Source organism: Prionailurus bengalensis, chromosome B3, assembly GCF_016509475.1.
Source record: "Prionailurus bengalensis isolate Pbe53 chromosome B3, Fcat_Pben_1.1_paternal_pri, whole genome shotgun sequence".
NCBI classification, from domain to species: Eukaryota; Metazoa; Chordata; class Mammalia; order Carnivora; family Felidae; genus Prionailurus; species Prionailurus bengalensis.
In genome coordinates, this window is record NC_057355.1 from 40,136,519 (window position 1) to 40,161,893 (window position 25,375).

A 25,375-nucleotide genomic window follows, 5' to 3' on the forward strand; every position below is an offset into this window, starting at 1 on the left:
TTTACATTAATTTATATGGAAAAAAATTTGAGCCTTCCCAAACCAAAAACTAACCTTTCTTAGGCTTTTCTGATACCTTAGGACACATCTTGCTAGCAAAAGCACAAAATAAATTGAGATAAAGCACAGATGCTTACAGACACAGTTCAAAGCTGTGGCAGCTGGATGCTGAGTGTAGTTCCCAGGGAAGGAGCTTGGCGGCATCACTCTCGCTGCTCAGGTGCCCCGCCTCTATGATGGCTCACTAACAGATGCTGAACACCGTTTTTGCTTTCACTGACATTTTTTGGTAAAACTGAATATCATCTTCAGATTTCACTCGGTTAGTGAAAATAGGAACTAATGCAGGTCTTTTTATAAAAGTGAAGTGTAAGGTGAATTTTTGAGAAGCTGGGGATATCTGTAATTAAGACAACAATCCAAATATAAAGCAGGAAAATATCTGAACGGGAACTTCACCAAAAAAAGACCTATGCATGACAAATAAGAATATAAAAAGATGCTCAACATCATTGGTCACCACAGAAATGCAAATTAAAACTACAATGAAATCACACTACACATCCTATTAGAAGGGCTAAAAGCAAACATGAAACTTTGATAGAATCAAGTGCTGATGAGAATACTGGGCAACTGAGACTCTCCTACATTGCTGGTAGGATCGTAAATGGTATAATCACTCTGGAAAACAGTTTGGCAGTTTCTTGTAAGATTAAACATACACTTTCTTATAACCCGGCAATCCCACTCTTAGTATTTACCCAAAGAAATGAGAAATGTGTACACAAAAATCTGTACACCAGGGTGCCTAGATGGCTTAATCAGTTAAGCATCCAAACCTTGATTTCATGATCTCATGGTTCATGAGATTGAACCCTGCGTTGGGCTCTGTGCTCAGAGCCTAGAGCCTGCTTCGGATTCTGTGCCTCCCTCTCTCTCTGCCCCTACCCTGTTCACACTCTGTCTCTCTCTGTCTCAAAAATGAATGAACATTAAAAAAGAAGTGAATAAAATGTGAAAGAAACTGTTTAAAAAATAAGTACACAAATATTTATAGCTAAACTGTAACTGGTAACAAGTGAACACAATCCACCCATTCTTCAAGTGGTGAATCGATAGATAAACCACATGTAGCCATACAATGGAATACTACTTGGCAATAAAAAGGAATGAGCTATTGGCACATTCAGCAACATGGATGAGTACACTAAATGAAAGAAAGAAAACTTAAAAAGCTTATACCAAAGGATTCCACTTATAGGACATTCTTGAAAAGACAAAACTACAGGGAAAGAAAACAAACCAATGATTGTCAGCAGCTGAAGATGGAGGGAGGCGTTCACTACAAAGGGAATTTCTGAGGTGATGGAAATATTTTATATCTTGATATGATAGTGGTTACCTGATTGCTTGCGTTTGGCAAAAATCACAGAATGGTGTATTCAAAATGGTGAATTTTATAGTATGAAAATTATGTTTCAATCTTTTTAAATTTATTCTTCCCTTTTTTTGCCTTCCTTGTCACTGATCAACATCTTGTCCTCAAAGCTCTTACTCTCCTGAGGGGAAAGTGTCCCAATTCAGCCACCCTGAATGCTGCTTGCCTTCTGGGAACAAAAGGTTAGCCCACAAAGAATGCTCTCTGGGGGCCCATGTGTCTGTCTCTCTCCCTCTGTCCCACCCTGTCTGGCTAAGCCTGTTAACCAAAGCCTTTCTAACTTCCATTTCCCCTTCTTCCCTCCTGTTCACCCTGGCCATCTGGAGTCCCAAATCTTCACAGCCTAGGTGCTGTGTGGACGAAAGAGTCTTCTTGGAAAGAGGGAGGCTCCTCACACTCAATTCTCCATAGCTCTAGCCTGTACAACAGCTGTGTGTCCTGGAAACTTCCAGCCAGGGAGGGCTTCCACCTAGCATCCATCTCACCTCATCCCTGAGCAAGAACGCCCCCGTCTTTGCTGATGGCTCTTTTGGACTGCTAGCATCTTGGTCAGAGCTGAGGTCATACCACACACAGAGCCACCAGGCCCCTCTTGAGGGAGTCATGAAAAGAAGCCTTGGGTCATAGGTAGACACAATGGGCTGAGCTTCACAAACAACCAGGGCAAACACATCATGATGAGTGTGACAAGTCAGGGGAGGGGTGTGTGAACACTTGTGAGAGACTACCCTAGTAAGTTGTGCACCCCCTAATCCTTCACAAAATCATGAATGTAGATGTTTCTGAGAAATCCTGGAGGCACTGTGGAGACACTATGATGTCCACACATAGAGTATGAACTCACTGCTTCAGGCAGTAAACGCTACAACATCACTGGGTGTGAGCAAACGGACTCACCATGGCAAGCTTGGTGAACATCACGGGGACATAGTGGAAATCTCATAGTCAGTCATGAAAATGGGGCATGAACATATTGTGGTAAGCGTGGTGAACACTAGAGGCACTGCTTGTGAACATAAGGCTGTGACTGGTGAATACTATGGGGACAGTGAACCGACCCTGTTTGGAGCTGGAGGAGCATTCTGTGGTGACTGCAGTAAACACATTATACAAGGTGGAGTCCTCTAATGGACATGTTCTGGGGTATCTGCTGGGCCCATAGCCCATTCTGAGGGAATCTGCTCCCACCTAAAACCTGCACAAAGTAAAACAAGGTGCTGACAGATTTCTTTCTTTCTTCTTTCTTTCTTTTTAGCGTATTTATTTATTTTTGAGAGAGAGAGTGAGAGAGAGCAGGGGAGGGGCAGAGAATGGGAAAGACAGAATCCCAAGCAGACTCCACACCATCAGTGAGGAGCCTGACATGGGGCTTGAACTCACGAACTGTGAGATCATGACCTGAGCCGAGATCAAGAGTCAGACGCTTAACCAGCTGAGCCACCCAGGGGCCCCTGGGTTTCTTTCTTTTTCTTCCATTTTCTAAGCTGGAGTTATTATGGTTGTTCAGTTTTGCTCAGCTCTTCTGGGGTGTGTTGATGTGATTACCAGATGAGAAGGAGTCATACATGGGTAGATTTGTAACAAAACAAATGGAGGGTAAACTCTCCAGGTTGATAGCTGTGAAAGTGGTGTCTTGATATCAAGACTCAACTCCTGAGTCTCCTGGGTGGCTCAGTTGGTTAAGCAACCAACTTCAGCTCAGGTCATAATCTCACGGTCAGTGAGTTCAAGCCCCGTGTCGGGCTCTGTGCTGACAGCTTGGAGCCTGGAGCCTGCTTCAGATTCTGTGTCTCCCTGTCTCTCTCTGCCCTTCCCCAACTTGCACTCTGTCTTTCTCTGTCTCTCAAAAATGAATAAAAACATTTTTAAGAATTAAAAAAAAAAGACTCAACTCCTGATATCAAAGTTAGACATTTTTGATAGTTAGACATTTTTGATCAATTCCTCCTAGGATAGGAATGCTTGTGTTCATGGTTGTGCTTTTAGTAGGTACATGTTATTTTTTTCTTCCCAGCATCCATTCTTCCTACTTCCAATGATAGCACCACACTTTTCCTTTGGGAAAAATCAGTTCATGTGATTCTAGTGGGGCTGATATACCCCTGGCTCAAGAAGTGAGCTTATCAGAGCTTTCCATCCCATGGTTACAGGGTTTGGGTCAGGAATGGGTCAAGGAGAGCCTTTCTGAGAGCTTCTGCTAGAACAATTCAGGAAGAGACATTTTCTTTCCACTGGAGATTTGAGATGTGCTAAGAGGGAGCCTGAAGCTTCTGGAAGATATGACATGGAAACAGCTTCTATTCCAGTTACTACTGTTGTGTAACAAACTACCCCAAATCTTAGTGGCTTAAATGGCAATTAAGGATGAGAGACCACATCCTTAATGTGGTGTCTCATCCTTTTTTTTAATGTTTATTTATTTATTTCGAGAAAGAGAGAACACACTCATGAGCTAGGCAGGGGCAGAGAGAGAGAGGGAGAGAGAGAATCGCAATCAGGCTCTGAGCTGTCAGCAAGAAGCCCATTGCAGGGTTCAGTCTCATGAACCATGAGATCATGACCTGAGCTGAAATCAAGACCTGGGCACTCAACTGACTGAGCAACCCAGGTACCCTGTGGTCTCTCATAGGTCAGGATTTCATGTAGGACTTGAGTGCATAATTGTGCTTTTTGTGACATCAGTTGAGGACACTCAGTGACACTCACCTGGTAGATGAGCTGGTCTGGTCTGTCCAAGATAGCTATACTCACGTTTAGTGCCTTGGTGGGACTACTGACTAGGACACTACAGCAGGCCTCTCCAAGATGGTGGTCTCAGGGTAGTTAGACTTCTTACATGGCAGCGGCTTTCCCCAGAGTGAATGTCCCAAGAGATCCAAGTGGAAGCTGCATGAACTTTTGTGACTGGCCTTAGAAGTCCACTTCATTTGGGGAGCCTGGGTGGCTCAGTTCGTTGACCGTCTGACTTCTGCTCAGGTCATGATCTCAAGGTTCATGAGTTCAAGCCCTACATCGGATTTGCTGCTATCAGTGCAAAGCCCACTTCAGATCCTCTGTTCCCTTCTCTCTCTGCCCCTCCCCCACTCACACTCTCTCTCTGTCTCAAAAATAAATAAACATTTTAAAAAAAGAAAAAAAGAAAAGAAGTCAACTTCATTCTTGGTTAGAAGCAAGTCATAGACCAGCTTAGATTCAAGGGAGGGAAACAGGATTTTATCTCACTCTCTTTTTAAGTTTACTTATTTATTTTGAGAGAGAGAGAGAGAGCATGTGTGCAAGTGGGGGAGGGGCAGAGAGAGAGCGGGAGAGAGAGAAGCCCAAACAGGCCCTGTGCTGACAGCACAGGGTTTGATCCCACAAACTGTGAGATCATGACCTGAGCTGAAATTGAGTCAGATGCTTAACCAACTGAGCCACTCAGGCACACCATGATTCTATCTCTTAATGGTAGATAGCACAGTCATATTGTACAAGAACATGTGCAATGGAAGCTATTGTTGTAGCCATCTTTGGAAAGTACAGACTGCCACACCCTCCTTGAGAATAAATCCATCTCAGAGGAAGCTGTTGAGATATGAAAAGAGAACAGCCCGGATGTTGTCTGAGTACCTGAATCCAATTTGCCCTAGGACTTCAGTTATGAGAGCCATCAGATTCCTTTTCTCCTTAAACCAATCTGAGTTGTGCTTTCGTCTCTTGCAATGGAAAGAACTTTTACTCTTAGTGTACCAGTTATCTATTGCAGTGTAACAGACCACCCCAAAACTCAGTGGTTTATTAATAATTTGTTATTTCTCATGATTCTGTGGGTTGGCTGGCCCATTCCTCTGCTAGTCCTATTTGGGCTCACTCATGCAACTGCTGGGGTGGAAAGTTCAAGATGGCCTCATTCACATATATAGCTTTTGGCTAGGAGCCTCAGTTCTCCTCCATGTGCTCTCTCATCCTCCCATAGGATAGACTGACTTCCTTACAGGGTGATCTCAGGACAATGTTCCAAGGGAGTGAAGGTAGCAAGGTCTCTTGAGGCCTAACCTCCAGAATTTGTACAGCATCAGTTTCTCAAAGTCCTTTGCTCAAAGCAAGTTACAAAGTCAGTCCAGGTCAAAGGAGAGAGTAAATAGAATCCACCTCATAATGGGGGAATTACAGAGACTTTGTGGCCATGGTGTGATAGACAGCTGTATCATGTTAGATAGGAACACATTTAGAATTAGTGTATGTATAGGAAGTAGGGTGTGTGTGCCAGGCAGGCAGAGTCAGACTATTCTAGGCATGTTCTCACTGAGGAGCACATAGTTGGAATGTGATTTCCATGGTGGCTGCTCTGAGCTGAGAGCCTCTCACTGGTTTCCAGGGGCAACTTTGAGTTAAGACCTACTGTGTCTGGGTGACTTCACCTTTCAGAGCCTCGGTTTTTCCTTTGTATAATGGGTGTGATTGTCATAGATCTGCTGTGAGGCTGAGGATGACGACAGTGAATGTGCTTTATAAATTACAGTGCCAACCCCCTGTGACTGAACGTTATCCTGAGAAGGAATAATCAAGGTGGGCCTGGGTGGCCAAAGATGGCAGGAGGGAAGAGATTGAGATGGGGCTTTGAAAGATGGGGATGTTCACACGGGTAGGGAGGAAGGGCTGGATTTCAAGATGGGACGCTGAAGAATAAAAGTATAAAGGCACAGAGGTAGAACAGTGACAGACTGAACACAGGATAGGGAGGACAACAATGAGGTCAGAGAGTGAGCTCTTCCACTGCCCTGGACTCTGGGTTTTTGGGCTCCCAAGTATTGGATGAGCAGCCCCTGGTGGTCACTCAGAGCTGAAGTCCTCTGGTCCCCAGGAATGAGCAGCAGCCTATCCCTACCCAGGCCTGCACAGCCTCCTCAGGCCACAGGTGGACCATAACAGGAACATGGGAGAGGAGGTCAGAAAGAATGTTAGAGGCAGAGCACCTTTTTCTGGAGCCATGAGGATCACATCAGACCCCCCCCCCCCCACACACACACACACACAAGTGTTCCCAAGCTCCTTTACCCTCAGCAGGGTGGGAACTGTGGCCATAGGCTTAGGTCACAGGTGGCCTGGCTACACTGGGCTCCAAGCCCCTTGATTCCCTGGACAGCGGTTGGAGTGGTTGATGGGTTTCCAGTGTGTTCCAGGGAGGGGCTTGGAGCTGCTGCAGACTAGCCTGGCCTGCAGAAGCCCCAGGTGGCCACTTGTGGCTGGGGCTAACCTATCCAGGCCAGGCCTTGACTGTCCAGACCTGTGGCCACCTCCCAAGCGCTGCCTATCCTAGGGTCCTGACTGAGGAGAACAGACTCTTCTTCCTCAAAGGAATCCTGGGAGGGGTGGTAGGGGTAGACTCACATTCCCTCCAGTCTATCCCTGCACAGCTCACAGCTCAGTCCCACTTGTGACAGGAAAGGATCCTTTGATGGGGGGCGGGGGTAGGAGGTTGCAAGGCAGGGAGGGAGGAGATGGGGTGAAGGAACACAAATGGCAGGGTTGGAATTGGAACCCAGGGACTCTAGCTCACAGTCCCTCAGCCCTGTGCCAACCATGGCAACACCCATGGCCATTTGGGGCTAGGGAAGTGGGGGCCCCACTATGAGCTCTGGCCCAAGCAAGGAGACCCAGGCAGGATTTGTGGCCTAAAGGGCTCCTCTTTGCCAAACCCTTACCCCATAGGGTAGCCTGCCTCCTACTACAGAAAAAGAAGAGAGGGGTGCAGTTGGGAGGCTGGGGAAGTCCCTTTCACACACCCTTGGGTCTATAAAGTGGAGGCCTTGGAAAACAACTGATTATCCTGCCCTTGACCTCTGGTCCTCTGGTTTACTTCCCCCCACCTCCTGGATACCTTGCTCTCTTTATCCAGCCTCAGTGGTCAGTTTGCTTCTCTGGCCTCCCTCCTGATCTCTGGCCAGACTTCTTACAGCTGTCTTGCCTTCCTTTCTCTCCTCCATACAATGTTTGTTGTCAACATCTTATCAAACCTTGCCAGCACTGGCGGGGGCCTCAGAGCTTGCTCTGTCCAAATTTTTGTGGCACAGGTGGAGACACCGAGGCCCAGGGTCACTTGGGTCATTGCTTGTCCAAGGTCACACATCAGAATTAGCAACAAGCCAGTACTAAGGCTTTTGACTCCTAAGTTCCTATTTTTCTCGTCCTTTGATCTGGCTATTATGGTTCAGTCTTTGTCTGTCCTCAGACTAGTAGAGCTCTTACGAGATTTACTCAGTTCAGATTTTGCCTTCAAAGTCATGCATGAAGCTGCTTCATGGTTTGGCTCTGATAACAAATTGGACGAGACTGGGACTGGCTACAGAATCTATGAGCCAACGGCTAGGAGCTGGGAGGGAGACCAGGCTCCAGGAGACAAAGCAAACCAGATCTGGGCCTTAGATCAGCTTTGGGGCCATTGCTGCTCAACGTCTTTCCTCTATACCCGCCCTCTCCCTCAACAGTCCATGTCCAGGGTGATGATCAGAGAGGCATAGTTCCTAAACCCCTGCTTACACACATACACACACACTCAAAGAGAAAGACACAGACACATACAAGCACACATACACAGCTCTCTGGATGAGGGTCTGACTGCTCACTGTGGGATCATTACCACATGAGGCTTCTTCCTCTGAGTGCAGGAACATGTCTCCTCCCTTGTGTTCTCCCAGTGCCCAACCTAAAGCCTCCCATGAATAGGAACTTAAAGAGGGTGTATGGGAAGAGTGAGCTGACACTGGTACTGGAGGCCATGAGGCCAGGCCTCCATCTCTAGGCCCTGGAATGGGGCAGGAAGCCCAGCCCAGGCTGGATGAGCCCGGCGCACAAAGTGGGTCCTAGCAGGTCTTGCTGTGGTTCCTAGTATACCCCTCCCCATCTTCTGCCTCCAACTGGGACTCTGATGTAGTCCATGGACCAGCAGCATCAATATCACCTGGGAGGTTTTAGAAATACACTCACAGGCCTCACCTCAGATCACAAACTCGGTGTGGGGCCCAGCAATTAGCCCTCCAGGGAATTCTAAGGCATGATAAAGCTGTAGAACCGCTGCCTGTGACAATAGGCAGACTCCTGCTGGCAGGGAGGCTGCTGAAGTCCAGAAACACAGGCAGCTGCTTACGCCACCTACAGGTAAGTCTGGTCATGTGCTGGAGGGCCCCATAACTGAAGGCAGACACATGCACACGCGCACAAACATGAGCATCTGGCAAGGTCTCAGAGTCTATCTGCAGTGGCTCTGGGGTCCAGTGGACATAGACAGGCACTCAGGTGGAAGTAGGTAGGGGCAGGGAAGAACTGTTCTCACCAGGTGACATCCTATGTCCCATAATTCCTTTGTCCTTTTCCCTTGAGGGGGTCAGAGAAGCTGAGTAGTCACCCAGCTCAGACCAGGCACCCTCAGTTGAGAGAGCAGATGATCTGTATGCCTAAGAGAGTTTGGAGTATGTGCTAACACCAGCAAAGTTCTTTCTCTGCATGGGCGGGCCAGGGCCAGGGGAATGTGGGGATCAGCAAGCAAAGCTTAGGCAAAAGCACACCACCCCCTGAGCTATGAAATGCTGTCCAGATGTAGAATAGCCCTTGGCCCTTTCCCAGTGCTGCTCCCAGTGCCCACCTTACCTCCTCTTGCATCTTTCTGCTCTGGCCTGTGGAGCCCCAAGCAGCTCCCCACCTGGCCCCTCCCCAGGCCCTGCAAGTGAAATCCCAGCCTCTGGGGAGCTCCTCCGGGGGACGTGGGGAGGGGATGGGGAGGCTGAGCTTCCCCATGCTCAGATCTGGTTTCTTTGCGCTTCCTCTGGCGCACTGCCACAGGCTGAGCCACCAGCTGTGCTATATAAGGCCTGGCGGCTAGACGCTGGAGAGAGGAAGACTTGAACCCCCCAGCTGAGGAGTTCTGCTCAGGCCCCGGTAAGCTCCACTCCCATTTTCCTCACGCTATGCTTGCACCCCACAGCCCCACTCAGCTCTTCCCGCCCTCCCCTGACCACCCTGCATCTCCCCCAGGGAAGGTCCCCCCACTTCCCCCCACCCGTTTCTGCCTTGAAGTTCTCTCTTTTCTCCCATTGGTCCAAAGTCGTCCCCCTCCTTCACCTGAGGTCGGGGGCTCTCAAATGGTCCCAGTCAGGGTCTGTTCCTCTGGGTGCCTGCTTTTTTCTTGTGGTCAGCCAGTCTGCTTTGTCCGAGAGTTCTGAGGAGCATGGAATGAGGAGCCTAACTAACAGAGCATATGCTGAGGAAACTTCTGAGGGCTGCCAGATGGGAAATGATTTTTCCACAAGGTGCCTCAGCCACCTTGGCCTCCCAGACAGTCCTAGAACAGTCTTCAACTGAATGCTGAGCAGCATTCAGCTCCCTGCTCAGAGCCTAGGAGCCTGGGGTAAGACACACAGTGGGGATCTTGGGGACCCCATGCCTCTGTTCTCTTGGCTGAGAAACAGGTGGGAGAGGGGGTTAGCAGGCTTAGAGCTAGAGGATCCGCAATGTGGGACTGGTTTGTTCTTCTCTGGGACAGCCAAGTGCTTTTGGATCTTCTGTTCTGGAAAGCAGGAATCTCCCCTTTCCCACCACACCCTAGACTTTGGTCATTAAAGGGAGCCACTTCTGAATCTCCAGGAACTGGTCAGATTCTGGGTTGGCCAGAACTCTGGGGAGAGATAAAAATGAGTTGGAAGGAGCCTGGGCCACACCCCGTGGATATTTGCCCTTATTGCAGTGCCTGCTTTCCTCTCTCCGCTCCTAGAGCCCCTAACCCATCCTTAGCAGTTATTGGGGAGCCCTGGCTTCTCACAGTGTGTTCCCCTCTGCTCTCCCTCAGTGAGCTCCTGGCTGTGTAACTCCCAGCCAGGCCCCAACAAGCAGGCCAGAAATGTGTTTCAGCTGCAGCCTACGCGCATCTGGGAATGTGTTCATGGAGGTCGTGTGTCTGAAGCATCTGCGCCCTCCAGCTTGCCTGTCCTGTGAAGGGTCACTGTAGTCAGGGCTGGGCTGCACAGTCTTAACGTACTCCCTTTGTGCAAGAGTGTGAGCCCCACCAAAGGTAGCAAAACATGCCCCCAAGCCCAGGTCTTGGAAGTGATGAATGAGTCACCCAGAGGCTGCTGGGAGTAAGCCTGGGGCCCTCGTCATTGGCAAGGCACCTCCTCACCCCTGCTCTCCCTCGTGCCCCATCTTGATACGGGGTCCTGGCGCCTGGTTCCAGGATCTGAATCCAGGCCTGCCATATTTGAACTCAAATTCTGAGCCTCTGCACCTCTCAAGCTGCCCAGATTCACAACTTGGGCAGGTGTTACCTCCCACAAGACTATTCTGTCTACCCTTCCACCCTGGATAGGTCAAGAAATAGTTCTGTTCTAGCCGTAAGAGATGACACAGAAATGTGGAGCTTGATAAGCATTTTTTTTCTTTGCAGGTGACTGTATCTGAGAAACTTCCCAGGGGACTACGTTCCAAGGAGGACCTAACTTTGAAGCACTCTCACCCATCTCCTCACCCATATTCCCCACAGGGCCTGAGGGAAAGATGGTGGGGACCAAGGCCTGGGTGTTCTTCTTCCTGCTCCTGGAAGTTACCTCCGTGTTGGGTACGAGCTAAGTATCTGCTCTCTCCCAAGCCTCTACTTCCCATTGTGAAGTCATATCTGGTCTGGGACATAACTGTTTATCTGCCATAAGCCTCAGCAAGGGCCTTAAGACCTCAGGCTGGTTTATAGACTTATTAATAATTTATACACTGCTTGTTTCCCCCAAAGAATTTGAGATAGTTCCCAATATTAAAACTCACAGAACAGAATCTTTTAAATGAGGAGAGGGATTAGCTGTCACTCAAAGGGAGGGAAAAAGATAAAAGGGTTATCACTGCTGAGTGCTAAATTTAGCTCTGAGATTCCTGGCAGTCAAAGCAAAAGGGAATCACAAGGGATCACTGAGGTCTCAGAAGCAGGTTTGGGAGTTGGTCTGGTTTTAGTTTCATAAAAATTCTTCTGGCCTGAAGCTCAATTTCATTTAGACCCTGCAGCCAAATTTCACAGACACCAGAACCCCACCCTCTGGTGACACTGAGTTCTTTTTTTGATTTATTTATTTTATTACTGTTTATTTAGTTTCGAGAGAGAGAGGGAGAGACAGAGCGCAAGCAGGAGACGGGCAGAGAGAGAATCCAAAGCAGGCTCCAGGCTCTGAGCTGTCATCACAGAGCCAACGCAGGGCTCAGACTCACGAACTGTGAGATCATGACCTGGGCCAAAGTCAGACGCTTAACCCACTGAGCCACCCAGGCACCTTGACACGGAGTTCTTGAAGGGGCAGGTAGAGGGAATTTGCCTGGTGCATCTAAGCATCAGGGCTCCCAGCACTGCCCTGTGTGTTCTCTCCCATCTCCCCTTCCTCTCCTGATTGCTAACCACATACTCAAGTAAGGCAAAAAATGCTCAAACCCCTCTTATAAAGCTGCATGCACTGCAGCCTTTGTGAGTACCCGTGTGGGAACAAAGGCTGCCTCTGCATCTTGCCGAAACTTGTGTGTACCTACCTCCCACCTTGCTCTTTCCACCCTGACAGCTTCTGTTTGTGAAGATGATTAACATTCAGCCATCTGAGGGGAAATCAGATTAGTTTGATTAAAAGTGCTCCTATCACCCCAATTAAGCAGCATAGAGAATTCTGATTTGGCTCCTCACATGAAAAGTTAATTGCCTTTTAAAGCTGGTGCTGCCTTCTGTTCTCCTCCTTCCCCTTCTGGAGACCCCAGATGGGGTGGAACTGGAAGTTGCTTATGGCCTGAAGACCCTCGACCCATCCTTAGGAGTTGCTAACACTTATTGGGCAAACACTATGCTAAGCATTGTCCTAAGTGGATTTTATGAATGAGCTTATTTAATCTCCACAATCCTCTGAGGCAAGAACTATTATTATCTTCATTTTATGATGAGGGAACAGGGGTCAAATGAGTTAAGCATCTGGCTCAAGGTCAAGCAGGAAGTGGCAGAGCCTCTGGAGCTCACACTCTCAAGCTCTGTATAGTTCAGAGATGTTTACTTGTATTACCTCATGAAATTCTCATGCCAGCTGGACCATCACTCTCCGAGATGGGAACTAATATCTCCATTTTACAGATGAGGAAAATAAGGCTCCATTCTGCCAAAAAGGACAGGCCCAGATCGTAACGTAGGAGTCCTGGCCCGCTGGCTGCTTAGCAGCATCCAATGATCCATTTCTAGAACAAGAGCAAAAAGACAGCCATCATTTGCTGAGCATACACTACGTGCCAGGTCTCTTTATATTCATTATCACCCCGAATATGCATCAGAACCCTATGATGTAGCAGCTGTTAATGCAGCTCTGTGTTATGGGAAACACAACTAGAAGACTAAAGCTTTTGTGAGGTTGCATAGCCAGTTAGTGGCAGGGTGGAGATTTGAACCCATGTTCAGCATTCATGCTCCATCCACCACATCACTTGCTTCTCTGCATCTTGAGAGGCTGGTAGCAGGACCCTGCTGGGCCCTTGTAACTAACAGTCCTGGCCTCTTCTTTCCCTCAGGGAGGCAGATGATGCTCACTCAGTCGGTAAGAAGAGTCCAGCCTGGGAAGAGGATCTCCAGCCTCTTTGCCAAGCCTGGTGACTCCCTGGAAAGTGAGTTGTGGCTGGAGCAGGGAGGATCAAGAGAGGGGGGTCTTTACTGAGCTTGCTGGGAAGATCTTTGAAGCCAGGGAACAATGTCATGGTTTCCATGGAAACCCACTTTTATAAGATGTTTGGCCTACATCTCTGTTCAGGCAGAGAGACCTAGTATATAGGAGGATAGCTTAGAATGTGAAGCTGCCTGACATATTCAGGAATGCTATAGAGCTTGCTGGGGCCAGAGCATAGGCTGGAGGGGAGACAGGGTGGGAGAGGAGGATGGAGAGACAAGAGCTGGAGGGCCAGTTCACCAGCACCCTGAATGCCTGGCTAAGGGATTTAAGCCTGGGGAGTGGTGTGATCCAAGCCACCTGGAGAAAGCTCACCCTGACTGCAGTGTTGGGGAGGGGTGGGGATGAGTGGAGGGGGAACTTGGAGGTAGAGAGACCAGGTAGGGAGTTGCTAACATGGTATAGCCAGGCTGCTGAGAGTGTTAATGGAGTGGCAGGTGCAGAAGGTTAAAAGACTGGAGAGATAGATACAATAGGGCCTGAGACTTATCGGGGGTGGATGAGAGATATCATGTGTGATTTCCAGGAGTTAAGGAGGAAGTAGGATGGAGCTCACCTGGGCCTCTGGGGCCTGGCTCCTCTCTGACCTGCCTCTCTCTCTCAGGTCCTGGTGAGTGGACAACATGGTTCAACATTGACCACCCAGGCGGGCAGGGTGACTATGAGCGGCTGGATGCCATTCGCTTCTACTATGGGGACCGTGTGTGTGCTCGGCCCCTGCGGCTAGAGGCTCGGACCACTGACTGGATGCCTGCAGGCAGCACTGGCCAGGTGGTCCATGGCAGTCCCCGTGAGGGCTTCTGGTGTCTCAACAGGGAGCAGAGGCCCGGCCAGAATTGCTCCAATTATACCGTGCGCTTCCTCTGCCCCCCAGGTGAGCCTGGACAGTCCCCCACCCACAACCTCCCAGCAGCCTCGGCACAGGGAGAGGCCACGATTGGCATGTGGCCATGGGAACTCTGGATATCACACACACGCACAGGCTTCAGCTCCCTCAGAACAACGCATTAGGGTCAAGAGAGCCATAATCTTCCCTAGAGTGTTCTGTGGTAATGGATACTTCCCATTCAGCCCACTTATTGAATGTGTGTGGCAAGGTGGTGAAGACCACAGGCTCTGGAGTTGGGTTTCATGGGTTAGAATCTTGGGTCTACCATCTGAACTGTGTTCCTTAGGCAAATTTTCTGAAGCTCTCTGAGACTCAGGTTTTCCGCCAATAGAACAGGGGTAATATTAGTAATTATTAGTAAATCATGATGTGGGATTTTATGAGGATTAAATAAGATAATGAATGTAGAGGGTTTAACCCAGGTGAATGTTCACTAAGTGTTAGTTTCTATTATAACTCCTATGTGCCAGACACTGGGCTGGTTATCTACTAGTGACAACTGACCTGTGAGGAATCTCCATTTTGGCAAGTTACCCCGGATTCAGAGAGGTTAGGTAGCTTCTCACGATTACACAGCTAATAGGTAGAGAGCTGGGATTTGAACCCATGTCTGTGTTTGCAGAGTCCAAGAGTTCATGCTCCACATCCTCCCTCTCCACACAGGATTATACAGAGCCATCTACAAGGCTGCCCACTTCTCATAGCCACCCTCCCTTCCTGGGACTCTGCCAGTGCACACAGCCTAACCCTGCAGGCCTAAGTGGGAGTGATAGTCATCCAGAGTGGGAGCTCAGGCTGAGCAAGGTCTCCTAGACAAGGTCTGAGGTCCCCACTCTTGCACACAGGCCTCAGAGCAGAAGTGAGGAGGGAACTTGGTATCTGAGTCACTGAGGTCCCAGGCCCTGGCTTCCAGGGACTTCACAGGGAATGCGTCCATAGGAACATATGGCTGTTTCCACACTGGTGGAGAGGGAAAATGGTGCTATCCCTGTACATCCTAGGACTGCATACTCAAGTCCCAGTGCTTGGCCAAAAAGTCCCTCTCAGAGCCATGCCTAGTCCATATGGTACCTTTGTGCAAATTAGAGACACCATTTCCTCAAGACTCTTGACTTCCATCTGTTGGAAAAGTCACTGCAGTAAATATAAATATCAATGACATGTATGATATAAGCAGAGACGCTGTCTCTCTGAGAAAAACAGCCTCAGGGTCACATTTCCTGACAGAGTCCCCTTGGGAGGTTAAGTCAGACCGTCTGCTGATCCTGCTTTGCAGGGTCCCTGCGCAGAGACACAGAGCGCATCTGGAGCCCATGGTCTCCCTGGAGCAAGTGTTCTGCTGCTTGTGGTCACACTGGAGTCCAGACCCGAACACGCACCTGCCTGGCGGAGACAGTGTCATTGTGCACTGAGGCCTCTGAGGAGGGCCGGCTCTGCATGGACCAGGCCTGTACAGGTACTGCTCTTGCTCCTGGTACTAGAAAGACATGCCACTGAGGCTAAAGTAGTCTAGGAGGACAGATCAGAGGGTCAGACTGAAACAGATTCATTCATTCACTCAAGTATTAAATGAGTATCTATATAATGTACTCTGTAGGGGGATGCAGGGGATAATGTGGGAGCACAGCACAGGGTCAGTTATAGCTTAGGAAAACCAAGGATGGCTTCCTGGAGGAGGTGTCCTGGGCTAAGTCTTGAAGGATGAGTAGAAATTAGTCACTCAGGCTGATATGGAAAGGTAACAAAGACCTAAGGAGAAGGGGAAGCATATGTGAGTCCACAGGCTGATATGTGCCTGAAGGAGGGCCAGAGTCCATATGAGCCCTCCTGATGTGGCCCCTTCTTTTACAGCCTGTGATATGACCTGCCCCATGGGCCAGGTGAATGCTGACTGCGATGCCTGCATGTGCCAGGACTTCATGCTACACGGAACTGTCTCCCTACCTGGGGGTGCCCCAGCATCAGGGGCCACTGTCTACCTGCTGACCAAGACACCTAAGCCACTGACCAAGACAGACAGCAGTGGGAGGTTCCGAGTCCCTGGCGTGTGCCCTGATGGCAAAAGCATTCTGAAGATCACAAAGGCCAAGTTTGCCCCCATCATGCTCACGATGCCCAAGACCAGCCTAAAGGCAGCCACTGTCAATGCAGAGTTCATGAGGGCAGGTACTGTTCTCCAGGGAAGGGCTGGACGGGAAGGCTGGACTTTTTTTTTTTTTTTAACATTTATTTTTGAGAGACAGAGAGAGACAGAGCGTGAGTGGGGGAGGGGCAGAGAGGGAGACACAGAATCTGAAGCAGGCTCCAGGCTCCGAGCTGTCAGCACAGAGCCTGATGCGAGACTTGAACTCACAAAGCGTGAGATCGTGACCTGAGCCGAAGTCAGATGCTTAACCGACTGAGCCACCCAGGCACCCTGGACTTTTAAATAAAGGGATCGTAGTGCTAAGATCTGGCTTCCCAGCATACAGAGTAAAATTCCAAATCCTTACCATGACCCACAAGGATCTACATCATCTGGCTCCCCCACTACTTCTCTGCTCTTCTTCCATTATTCTCCCTTCCACCCCCACAGAGTTATTCTACTCCAGCCCTGCCTCAGGGCCTTTGCACTTGCTATATACTCTGCTTGGAGAATTGTTCCCACAGATGTTGACATGGCTTGCTCCCTCAAATGTATGAGTTCTTCCCTGGCCACGTTATCTAAAGATGGCCAGAAAATTCTGCTGGAGGCAGCAGAATGGGAGTATTGCACTATTCAAAACAGCCAGCTCTGTCCCAACAGAAGTGCTTGGGAAGCTTGGTTCACACGAGGTCCCCTTGATTCTTTACTGCCCCACCCAAATGCTGCTTGAAAGGCCACAGAAGCTGGTCCTAGGCCAAGGGGGTGGACTCCATTCTGGACCAGTTCCCTTAGAGAGGAGCTGGGGGTGGGAGTAGGCATAAAGTCATACAATTTTAACACATGACAAAGAACTTGAGGGGCGAGGCTCTAGACAGTCAGCCACAAAGAAAAAAACCAAATCACCATTTCTTGTCTTCTCTCCCAGAGACTCCATACATCGTGATGAACCCCAAGACAAAGGCACGGAGAGCTGGGCAGAGCGTGTCCTTGTGCTGTAAGGCCACAGGGAAGCCCAGTCCAGACAAGTATTTCTGGTGAGTGTTCTGCCAGCTACCTTACCCAAGTTTTTTCTTGGAAACCAGATCTTTTTTGCATTGGGTCTGGACTTATTAATTGTAATAATAATGAATAGAATAGAGTTATTAGTAAGGCCCTGGCACAGAGCCCATAAATCGGCATTTGCAAGTGGGAGCCAGCAAGGTTGAGGCCTCCCGGACAACCAGGAAGCCCTGTCATTACCCTCTTGAAGCTGGGATCCCCACAGAGCAGCTCTGGACTCAGGGTTCTGACTTGCATATCCTTGGGACACAGAACAAAGTTCCCCAGCCTTGCTTCCCTTGACCAAAGCACACAAGGTCAGAGTCCCCAGTGGCTGTGAGTCCCTTATACCCTTCACAGATATTTTACAGCCATTATCTTGTCTGATGCTCCCAACAGTTGTGTGAAGTCACTAGGGATCACCATCCCCATTTTAAGACCAGGAGGTTGAAGCTCTGAGAGATGAGATGAATTGTCCAAGGATCCACAGCCAGTTAGTAGTGAGGCTGGGACTCAGAATCAAGTCTCTTGGCTCCCAGGTCAGTCAGTACTCTTGGATGAGCTGAGTCATCTACAGAGCCCCATCCATCATCTGTCTCCCTGACTGCTTGCTCCTGGCACTCTCTCCAGGGATACATGCCCTCCCACTGTCCCCTCAGGCTTCCCCTCTCCATTCCTTGCAGGTACCACAATGACACGCTGCTGGACCCATCCCTCTACAAGCATGAGAGCAAGCTGGTGCTGAGGAACCTGCGGCAAGACCAGGCTGGCGAGTACTTTTGTAAGGCCCAGAGTGATGCTGGGGCTATGAAGTCCCAGGTTGCCCAGCTGATTGTCATAGGTAAGCCTGTCAGCATCCCCGAGTCTGGCACAGGGCGGGGGAGCACCCCGTGGGCATATCTGGGCAGTAATAGCCTGGGCTTTTCTGCGTTGAGCACAGTGCTCTGTCCTCAAGGACATAAAGATGTCACAGGCCTGAATCCTACCTTCATAGAGCTGCCAGTTCAGGAAGGGTGAAGAAATATAAATAAGACACAAATAAGTAAAGATAGAAAAATGCCCTGAAACAGGAGATAAAAGGCCATGGATTCTAGAGATGAGACACAGAGATCTCCCAGTGTGAGTGATCATGGGTGACTGCTTGAGGGGGCAGCTTTACGTGAGCTAAGGTTTACAGGAAAGGGTGACCTGACTAGAGCCAGCTTTAAGAAGTGATCTTGAGGGGGAGAGACTCCAGGCCAAGACCAATCGAGAACCTGTACTTGCAAAGTGGAAGCAGGGTGGGGAGGAAGATATCTTAATAATTAGCCTAAACAAGACCAAACAAAAGGCAGAAAAGAGAAAGTTATTGGAAGGACTCTGCAATATATCACAGACTCCAAGAAGGTTGAGCAACAGACCTCAGGCAGACAGGACACAGGGCATTTGGACCTCTGCAGAGGAAGTGTGGAGCCCCCTCTGCAGTGGTTCCCGATCCATAATATCAATGCTCCCACTTATTACAATTAACTTTAACACTGCTTTACCATTCTGAAGTTAAACTGATAATAACTATACATAATTTCCAAATATATATGTACATGGCCCTAACTATAACATAAGGGTGAAATAAAATAACTTTAATAGAAAAAAGTATGTATTTCATTGTGTAAATGTTTTGGCATAAGGACATGAGAAGGCTAACCAAGTGGTCAGACACTTGCACTTCAATCCAGTCACCATGAATGTGACAGCTACGAATCCTGATGGATCCAGAGGTATCATTTTGGTGCTTCACATTCCTTGGCTAATGTCGCTGCAGGTACATGGTTTTTCTGAACCAAGGAAAAGTTCTTGGTATTGTTCCAAGCTAAACAAGGTATGATCTTAGCTTGATTTATATGGTAGTTACAGTTTTTAAAAATTCAACATATAGTTAAAGCCACATACAAAATTGTAGGCTCTGATCATTTTAAACAGGCTTTCTACCTACATGAATGTCTGCTGGGATATGTGAACATCATGCAGGATGCAGAAAAATTCTTTTTTTTTTTAATGTTTTTATTTATTTTTGAGAGAAAAAGAGAAAGAGAGTGAGAACGAGCGGGGGAGGGGCAGAGAGAGAGGTAGACACAGAAATCTGAAGCAGTTCCAGGCTCTGAGCTGTCAGCACAGAGTCCAACACAGGGCTCGAACTCATGAACCGGGAGATCATGACTTGAGCTGAAGTCAGAGGCTTAACCAACTGAGCCACCCAGGTGCCAGAAAAATTCTTAATGCAGAACAGTGCCAAGCATTACAGGACACAGAGCAACAATGCCCCCCACCCCTGACTAAATGCCAGTAGCACTCCCAATTTTAGTCGTAACTCAAAACAATCTCACAAATTTTCAAGACCCCTTATTGAGAACCATGACTCTGATGGTCTCAGCAACCAGCTCTGTTTCCCCATGTATAAAATGGGATTATAATAGCGATTCCAGGGTGGTTGGGTTGCTCAGTCTGTTAAGCGTCCAACTTCAGCTCAGGTCATGATCTCATGGTCCCTGAATTTTAGCCCCTCATCAGGCTCTGTGCTGACAGCTCAGAGCCTGGAGCCTGCTTTGGATTCCGTGTCTCCCTCTCTGCCCCTCCCCTGCTCATTCTCTGTCTTTCTCTCTCTCTCAAAAATAAACATTGAAAAAAATAATAGCTATTCCATCTCCCTCAGAAAAATTCAGGAGAATCGGGAGCATGGATATGCAAGCCAAACCATATGGTTTGAAAACCATAAGGCACTGCAGAGAGGTGAGGTAAGGATACCCTTTGTGTAGGACGTGAACTTACTTTTAATATTCATACCATTTCCCTCCACAGCCCCTTATGAGACTCCTTGCAACCCCACTCCTGAGAGCTACCTTATCCGGCTGCCCCATGATTGCTTCCAGAATGCCACAAACTCCTTCTATTATGACGTGGGCCATTGTCCTATCAAGACCTGTGCAGGGCAGCAGGATAATGGGATCAGGTGCCGGGATGCTGTGGAGAACTGCTGTGGCATCTCCAAAACACAGGAGAGGGAGATCCAGTGCAGTGGGTACACGCTGCCCACCAAGGTGGCCACGGAGTGCAGCTGCCAGCGGTGTACAGAGACTCGGAGTATCGTGCGTGGCCGTGTCAGTGCTGCTGACAATGGGGAACCCATGCGCTTTGGCCATGTGTACATGGGGAGCAACCGTGTGAGCATGACTGGCTACAAGGGCACTTTTACCCTCCATGTCCCCCAGGACACTGAGAGGCTGGTGCTCACATTTGTGGACAGGTTCCAGAAATTTGTCAACACCACTAAAGTGCTGCCCTTCAACAAGAAGGGGAGTACGGTATTCCATGAGATCAAGGTGCTTCGGAAGAAAGAGCCCATCACCTTGGAGGCCATGGACACCAACATTATCCCCCTAGGGGAGGTGGCTGGTGAAGACCCTGTGGGAGAGTTGGAGATCCCATCCAAGAGTTTCTACAGGAGGAACGGGGAGCCCTACACAGGGAAAGTAAAGGCCAGTGTGACCTTCCTGGATCCCCGGAATATTTCCACAGCCACAACTGCCCAGAGTGATCTGAACTTCATCAATGATGAAGGAGACACCTTCCCCCTTCGGACATATGGTATGTTCTCTGTGGACTTCACGGATGAGGCCACCTCAGAGTCACTTAATGTTGGCAAGGTGAAGGTCCACCTTGACTCAACCCAGATCAAGATGCCAGAGCACGTGCCCACAATGAAACTCTGGTCGCTCAATCCAGATACAGGGTTGTGGGAGGAGGAAGGTGACTTCAAATTTGAAAGCCAAAAGCGGAGCAAAAGGGAAGAGAGAACCTTCCTGGTGGGAAACATGGAGATCCGTGAAAGGAGACTCTTTAATCTGGATGTCCCAGAAAGCAGGAGGTGCTTTATCAAGGTTAGGGCCTACCGGAGTGAGCGGTTCTTGCCCAGTGAGCAGATCCAGGGGGTTGTGGTCTCTGTGATCAACCTGGAGCCCAGGGCTGGCTTCTCATCCAACCCCAGGGCCTGGGGCCGCTTTGACAGTGTCATCACAGGCCCCAACGGGGCCTGTGTGCCTGCCTTCTGTGATGACCAGTCCCCCGATGCCTATTCCGCCTATGTCTTGGCAAGCCTGGCTGGGGAAGAACTGGAAGCAGTGCAATCTTCTCCTAAATTCAACCCCAATGCTATTGGTGTCCCTCAGCCCTATCTCAATAAGCTCAAGTACCGTCGGACAGACCATGAGGACCCACGGGTTAAGAAGACAGCTTTTCAGATCAGCATGGCCAAGCCAAGGCCCAACTCAGCTGAGGAGAGCAATGGGCCCATCTATGCTTTTGAGAACCTCCGGGCATGTGAGGAGGCACCACCCAGTGCACCCCACTTCCGGTTCTATCAGATTGAGGGGGATCGGTATGACTACAACACTGTCCCCTTCAACGAGGATGACCCTATGAGCTGGACTGAAGACTACCTGGCATGGTGGCCCAAGCCAATGGAGTTCAGGGCCTGCTACATCAAGGTGAAGATTGTGGGGCCAGTGGAAGTGAATGTGCGCTCCCGCAACATGGGGGGCACTCACCGGCAGACAGTGGGAAAGTTGTACGGAATCCGGGATGTGAGGAGCACACGGGACAGGGACCAACCCAATGTCTCATCTGCCTGTTTAGAGTTCAAGTGCAGTGGCATGCTCTATGACCAGGACCGTGTGGACCGTACACTGGTGAAGGTCATCCCTCAGGGCAGTTGCCATCGAGCCAGCGTAAACTCCATGCTTCATGAGTACCTGGTCAACCACCTACCACTAGCAGTCAACAATGACACCAGTGAATACACCATGCTGGCACCCCTAGATCCACTGGGCCACAACTATGGCATCTATACCGTCACTGATCAGGACCCTCGCACTGCCAAGGAGATTGCACTTGGCCGGTGCTTTGATGGCACATCCGATGGCTCCTCCAGAGTCATGAAGAGCAATGTGGGAGTGGCCCTCACTTTTAACTGTGCAGAGAGGCAGGTGGGCCGCCAGAGTGCCTTCCAGTACCTCCAAAGCACCCCCGTCCGCACCCCTGCTGCAAACACTGTCAGAGGAAGAGTGCCCTCAAGGAGACAGCAACGGGCAAGTAGGGGTAGCCAGAGCTGGCGTGAAGGGGCCGCCTCTCTGAGGTTTCTTGGGGTTGCTCAGTAGCCTTTGAGCAACTAAGTCTTATGGTACTTCTCTTCCCCCACCCCATGCAACAGCCATTGTGAGACTGATGCATAAACTGTCACTTGGTTAATTTAAGCACATCTGTTCTGGTGCAGTTTGCTTGTTTTGGTTTCTTCATGCCTTTATTTACTGTCTTTATTCCATGATACTGATTTGCACAGAGCCCCAAAAATGGCAAAATAAAGTCCTTTTGTCCTGTTCTTTAAAAGAAACACAAGAAAATGACCAGTGGTAAAGTCTGTGCCCATCAATGAAAATGTACTTCCTTTTCTTTTTGCGGGGTTTTGCTCACTTCTACAATAATGATAATCTGATGTTAAAGATCAACTAACCAATATAAGGCATATTTCTTGGCCTTGGTCTATAGGATGTAAGCAAGGCCTCCATCACAGTTCATGCATATAAACGGTGGTGAAATAAAGAAATAAACTACAATATTTTTACTTGAATTTGGAACTCTGCATTTCCCTTTACATCTACTTTTGTTCTTGCTAGAAGCCCAGTGTACCCCAGAGCAACCGTCAATAAATGCACATTTTGTACTTGTTTTTCAGGCCCCTGTCCTGTCTCTTAACTATTAAAGTGAGCCAGCTGCTCAGAGGGACAGAGGAGACTCTGGAAAGTGGTCACAAGGTGGCATGAGGCACGGCTCACCCCCCACCCCCACCTCCTGTTACAGGGTTGAGTAACTAGGCATACGCTCCAGCGGTCAAGTTTGTTCTCATGGATCATATTTTCCACTTGCAGAGAAGAACAAAGATTCCTGGAGTTGTGAGTATGTTCTGGGCTCCTGAGCAAAGCTAAAAACATGTCCCATTTTTTTTTTTCTTTCTTTCTTTCCAATACTGGGGAGCTTATACAATGGCTTGGCCCAGGGTCTGGCAAGCTGGCCGAGTGCTCCTTCAGCAACCCCCCATAGCCTGCTGCCTTCTCCAGCTGTGCTGGCTGATCTCACTCAGAAATGATGGGCTTTTTCTTTTTTTTTTTAATTCCAAGCTCTTCTAAAGACGCCCACCTTTTCCAGATACCACATCTCTGTTGTGTCCCTTGAGTAAAACAACTAGTCCAAATGGACAGGGCTTTGTTATTGGAAAAAGTATTTGGTTTAAAATAGTAAACCAGAGGCCAGTGGTTGGCACCAGAGTAATCTTGGAGGCATCTAGAGTCAGGGCGGTGGAACATGGCATTGGGTAAGATGTAGACTGCCCCTCTCCCAACCCCTCCAGAATCTGTCCAGAGGACAGAAAAGAGGCCCTGGAGCCTGGGGGAAGAGAGGGCATCATTTATAATCAAGATAAAAAGCTTTCTTTGATTTCCTGGAGTTGCAGCTCCTCTTGGCCACCTCTGGCCTGGACTGGACGTTTATACTCTTGGAAGAGTATCTGCCCAGCTCCCAAGGGTTTGCTTCACAATCAATTAGAAATTTCTCTGGCTGAGGACCCCATTCTCATGAACTCCAAGAAAGTGAGTGAATGCAGGTCTGGGGCCTAGTGGCCTTGTGATTATTCCTTGACCTGCTTCCAGACTACACTTCCCAGGGAGCAGCCATCATTGACTATTTGGGAAGCTTGACTGTCCTTGCTGAGGGGTCACTCTTTAGCTAACTGCAGAACAGATGCCTCCCTGCTTCAGGAGTGAGTGCATGGTGCTTCAACCTGACAACCCAGTTCCCTTCAAACTCACAAAGAGGAGGTGCTAGGAAAAGTGAGCTGATTGGGCTCTCACCCCATGCCCTTCCTTTTCTGTTTTCCACTGAGGTGCTGAATAAATGGACTTCAACAGGTGGTAAGTGGTACCTGATGCTTTTCTTCACTCACCAAATATTTATTGAGTGCCTACTGTATGCCAAACCATGTGTGCAAGCAGAGAGGCTTTCGTGTGTATATAAAATACGCTACACATGGTGGCACCAGACTTGGAGGTCTTGTGGTCAGACTTGGTGGTCAGAGGAGGTTTCTTGGAGGAGGTGACATCTAATTTGAATGATAGCTAGGAGCTGGTCTGCTGAAGATATGGCTGTCAGGCTCAATGGCACAAGCAGAAAACAGCTTATGCAAAAACAGGGGTAGAGGCTGAGAAGGGATGGCAGATAACTCTCTTTCAGACAAGGAAACACTATCAAGTCGAACTCATGTTACCTAATTTCTAAGCATCTTGCTTCTAAAGACAGATATGCTCCCTGCTAGCAGTGTGACTTTGGTTTCCCCAAGACTTCATTTTCCTCATCTATAAATGAAAGAGTTGGTTGTATACTTAAAATATGATATGTCAACTATATCTCAAAAATGAATGAATGAATGAATGAATGAATGAACGAATGAATTTTTTTAATGAAGGAGTTGATCTAGATTAGAAACTAAACCATCTCTAAAGTCTTTTCCATGATTTTCAGTGAGACTAAGAGAACAGTTTCTTGGATGCCTCTGCTTCATCAAACTGCTGATGATTCATCGGGTGTTTCCTTCCCCTCTGGAGACTCTACACACTGGGTGGACAGAACATTCGTTTTAGAAAAGCCCTGGGGTTTCAGTCTCAGCCTGCTGTACACAGGCTGATCAGCCAGTTACCAAGAATGAACTGTATAAGGATGCATATCAGATGGCAGGGAGAAAGGGCATAATCAGATAGGCTGCTTTTGTTTCCAAGCATGGACATTTTCCAGGCAGAGTGCTCTCTAGAGTTTAGACAGCTTTAGCAGCTGAGGTGATAGAGGAAAATATCACCAAGATGTCAGGACAAGAATGGTTTGGAAAGATTGAGAGGACTTAAGCCAATTTGGAGGAGGAACAGGGAAGGTGGGAGTTTCAGGCAAAGGGACAGCTAGAGCTGAGGAGCAGAGGTGGGACTGCATGCTGAAGGCTTTTGTTACAAGTAACAGGGGGTGCCATGTTAGCAGACATCATGAAGGATAGAATCGGGCACTGCAAAGCCATCAGAATCCAGGTCATCACTCTCTCTGGCTTTGATTCTCTTTTATTC

The 25,375-nt window shown here is 48.7% G+C and overlaps 1 protein-coding gene across 3 annotated transcripts; it reads left to right on the plus strand.

Annotated features, from left to right (window-relative positions):
• The first annotated feature begins 9,221 nt into the window (after nt 1-9,221).
• On the plus strand, nt 9,222-22,845 carry LOC122468507 (cartilage intermediate layer protein). Of its 3 annotated transcripts, none has more exons than XM_043555152.1 (9): nt 9,222-9,352; nt 10,854-11,024; nt 12,983-13,075; nt 13,739-14,008; nt 15,300-15,479; nt 15,875-16,189; nt 17,074-17,182; nt 17,870-18,027; nt 20,022-22,845. In XM_043555152.1, exons 2-9 carry the CDS (start codon nt 10,964-10,966, stop codon nt 22,373-22,375), a joined length of 3,540 nt encoding a protein of 1,179 aa, XP_043411087.1. In that variant the 5' UTR covers nt 9,222-9,352; nt 10,854-10,963; the 3' UTR covers nt 22,376-22,845. The 3 variants fall into 3 exon arrangements, with proteins under 3 accessions (XP_043411087.1, XP_043411088.1, XP_043411089.1); XM_043555153.1 differs by having other exon boundaries at nt 13,739-13,744; XM_043555154.1 differs by lacking the exon at nt 13,739-14,008.
• Nucleotides 22,846-25,375: the final 2,530 nt, after the last annotated feature.

Bases quoted from the DNA above. Each gene is read 5' to 3' on its own strand.
- LOC122468507 (XM_043555152.1), top strand. From the start codon at position 10,964: ATGGTGGGGACCAAGGCCTGGGTGTTCTTCTTCCTGCTCCTGGAAGTT. The intron at 16,190-17,073 runs GTACTGTTCTCC...CTTCTCTCCCAG, and splicing joins TGCAGAGTTCATGAGGGCAG to AGACTCCATACATCGTGATG. The intron at 17,183-17,869 runs GTGAGTGTTCTG...CATTCCTTGCAG, and splicing joins AGTCCAGACAAGTATTTCTG to GTACCACAATGACACGCTGC.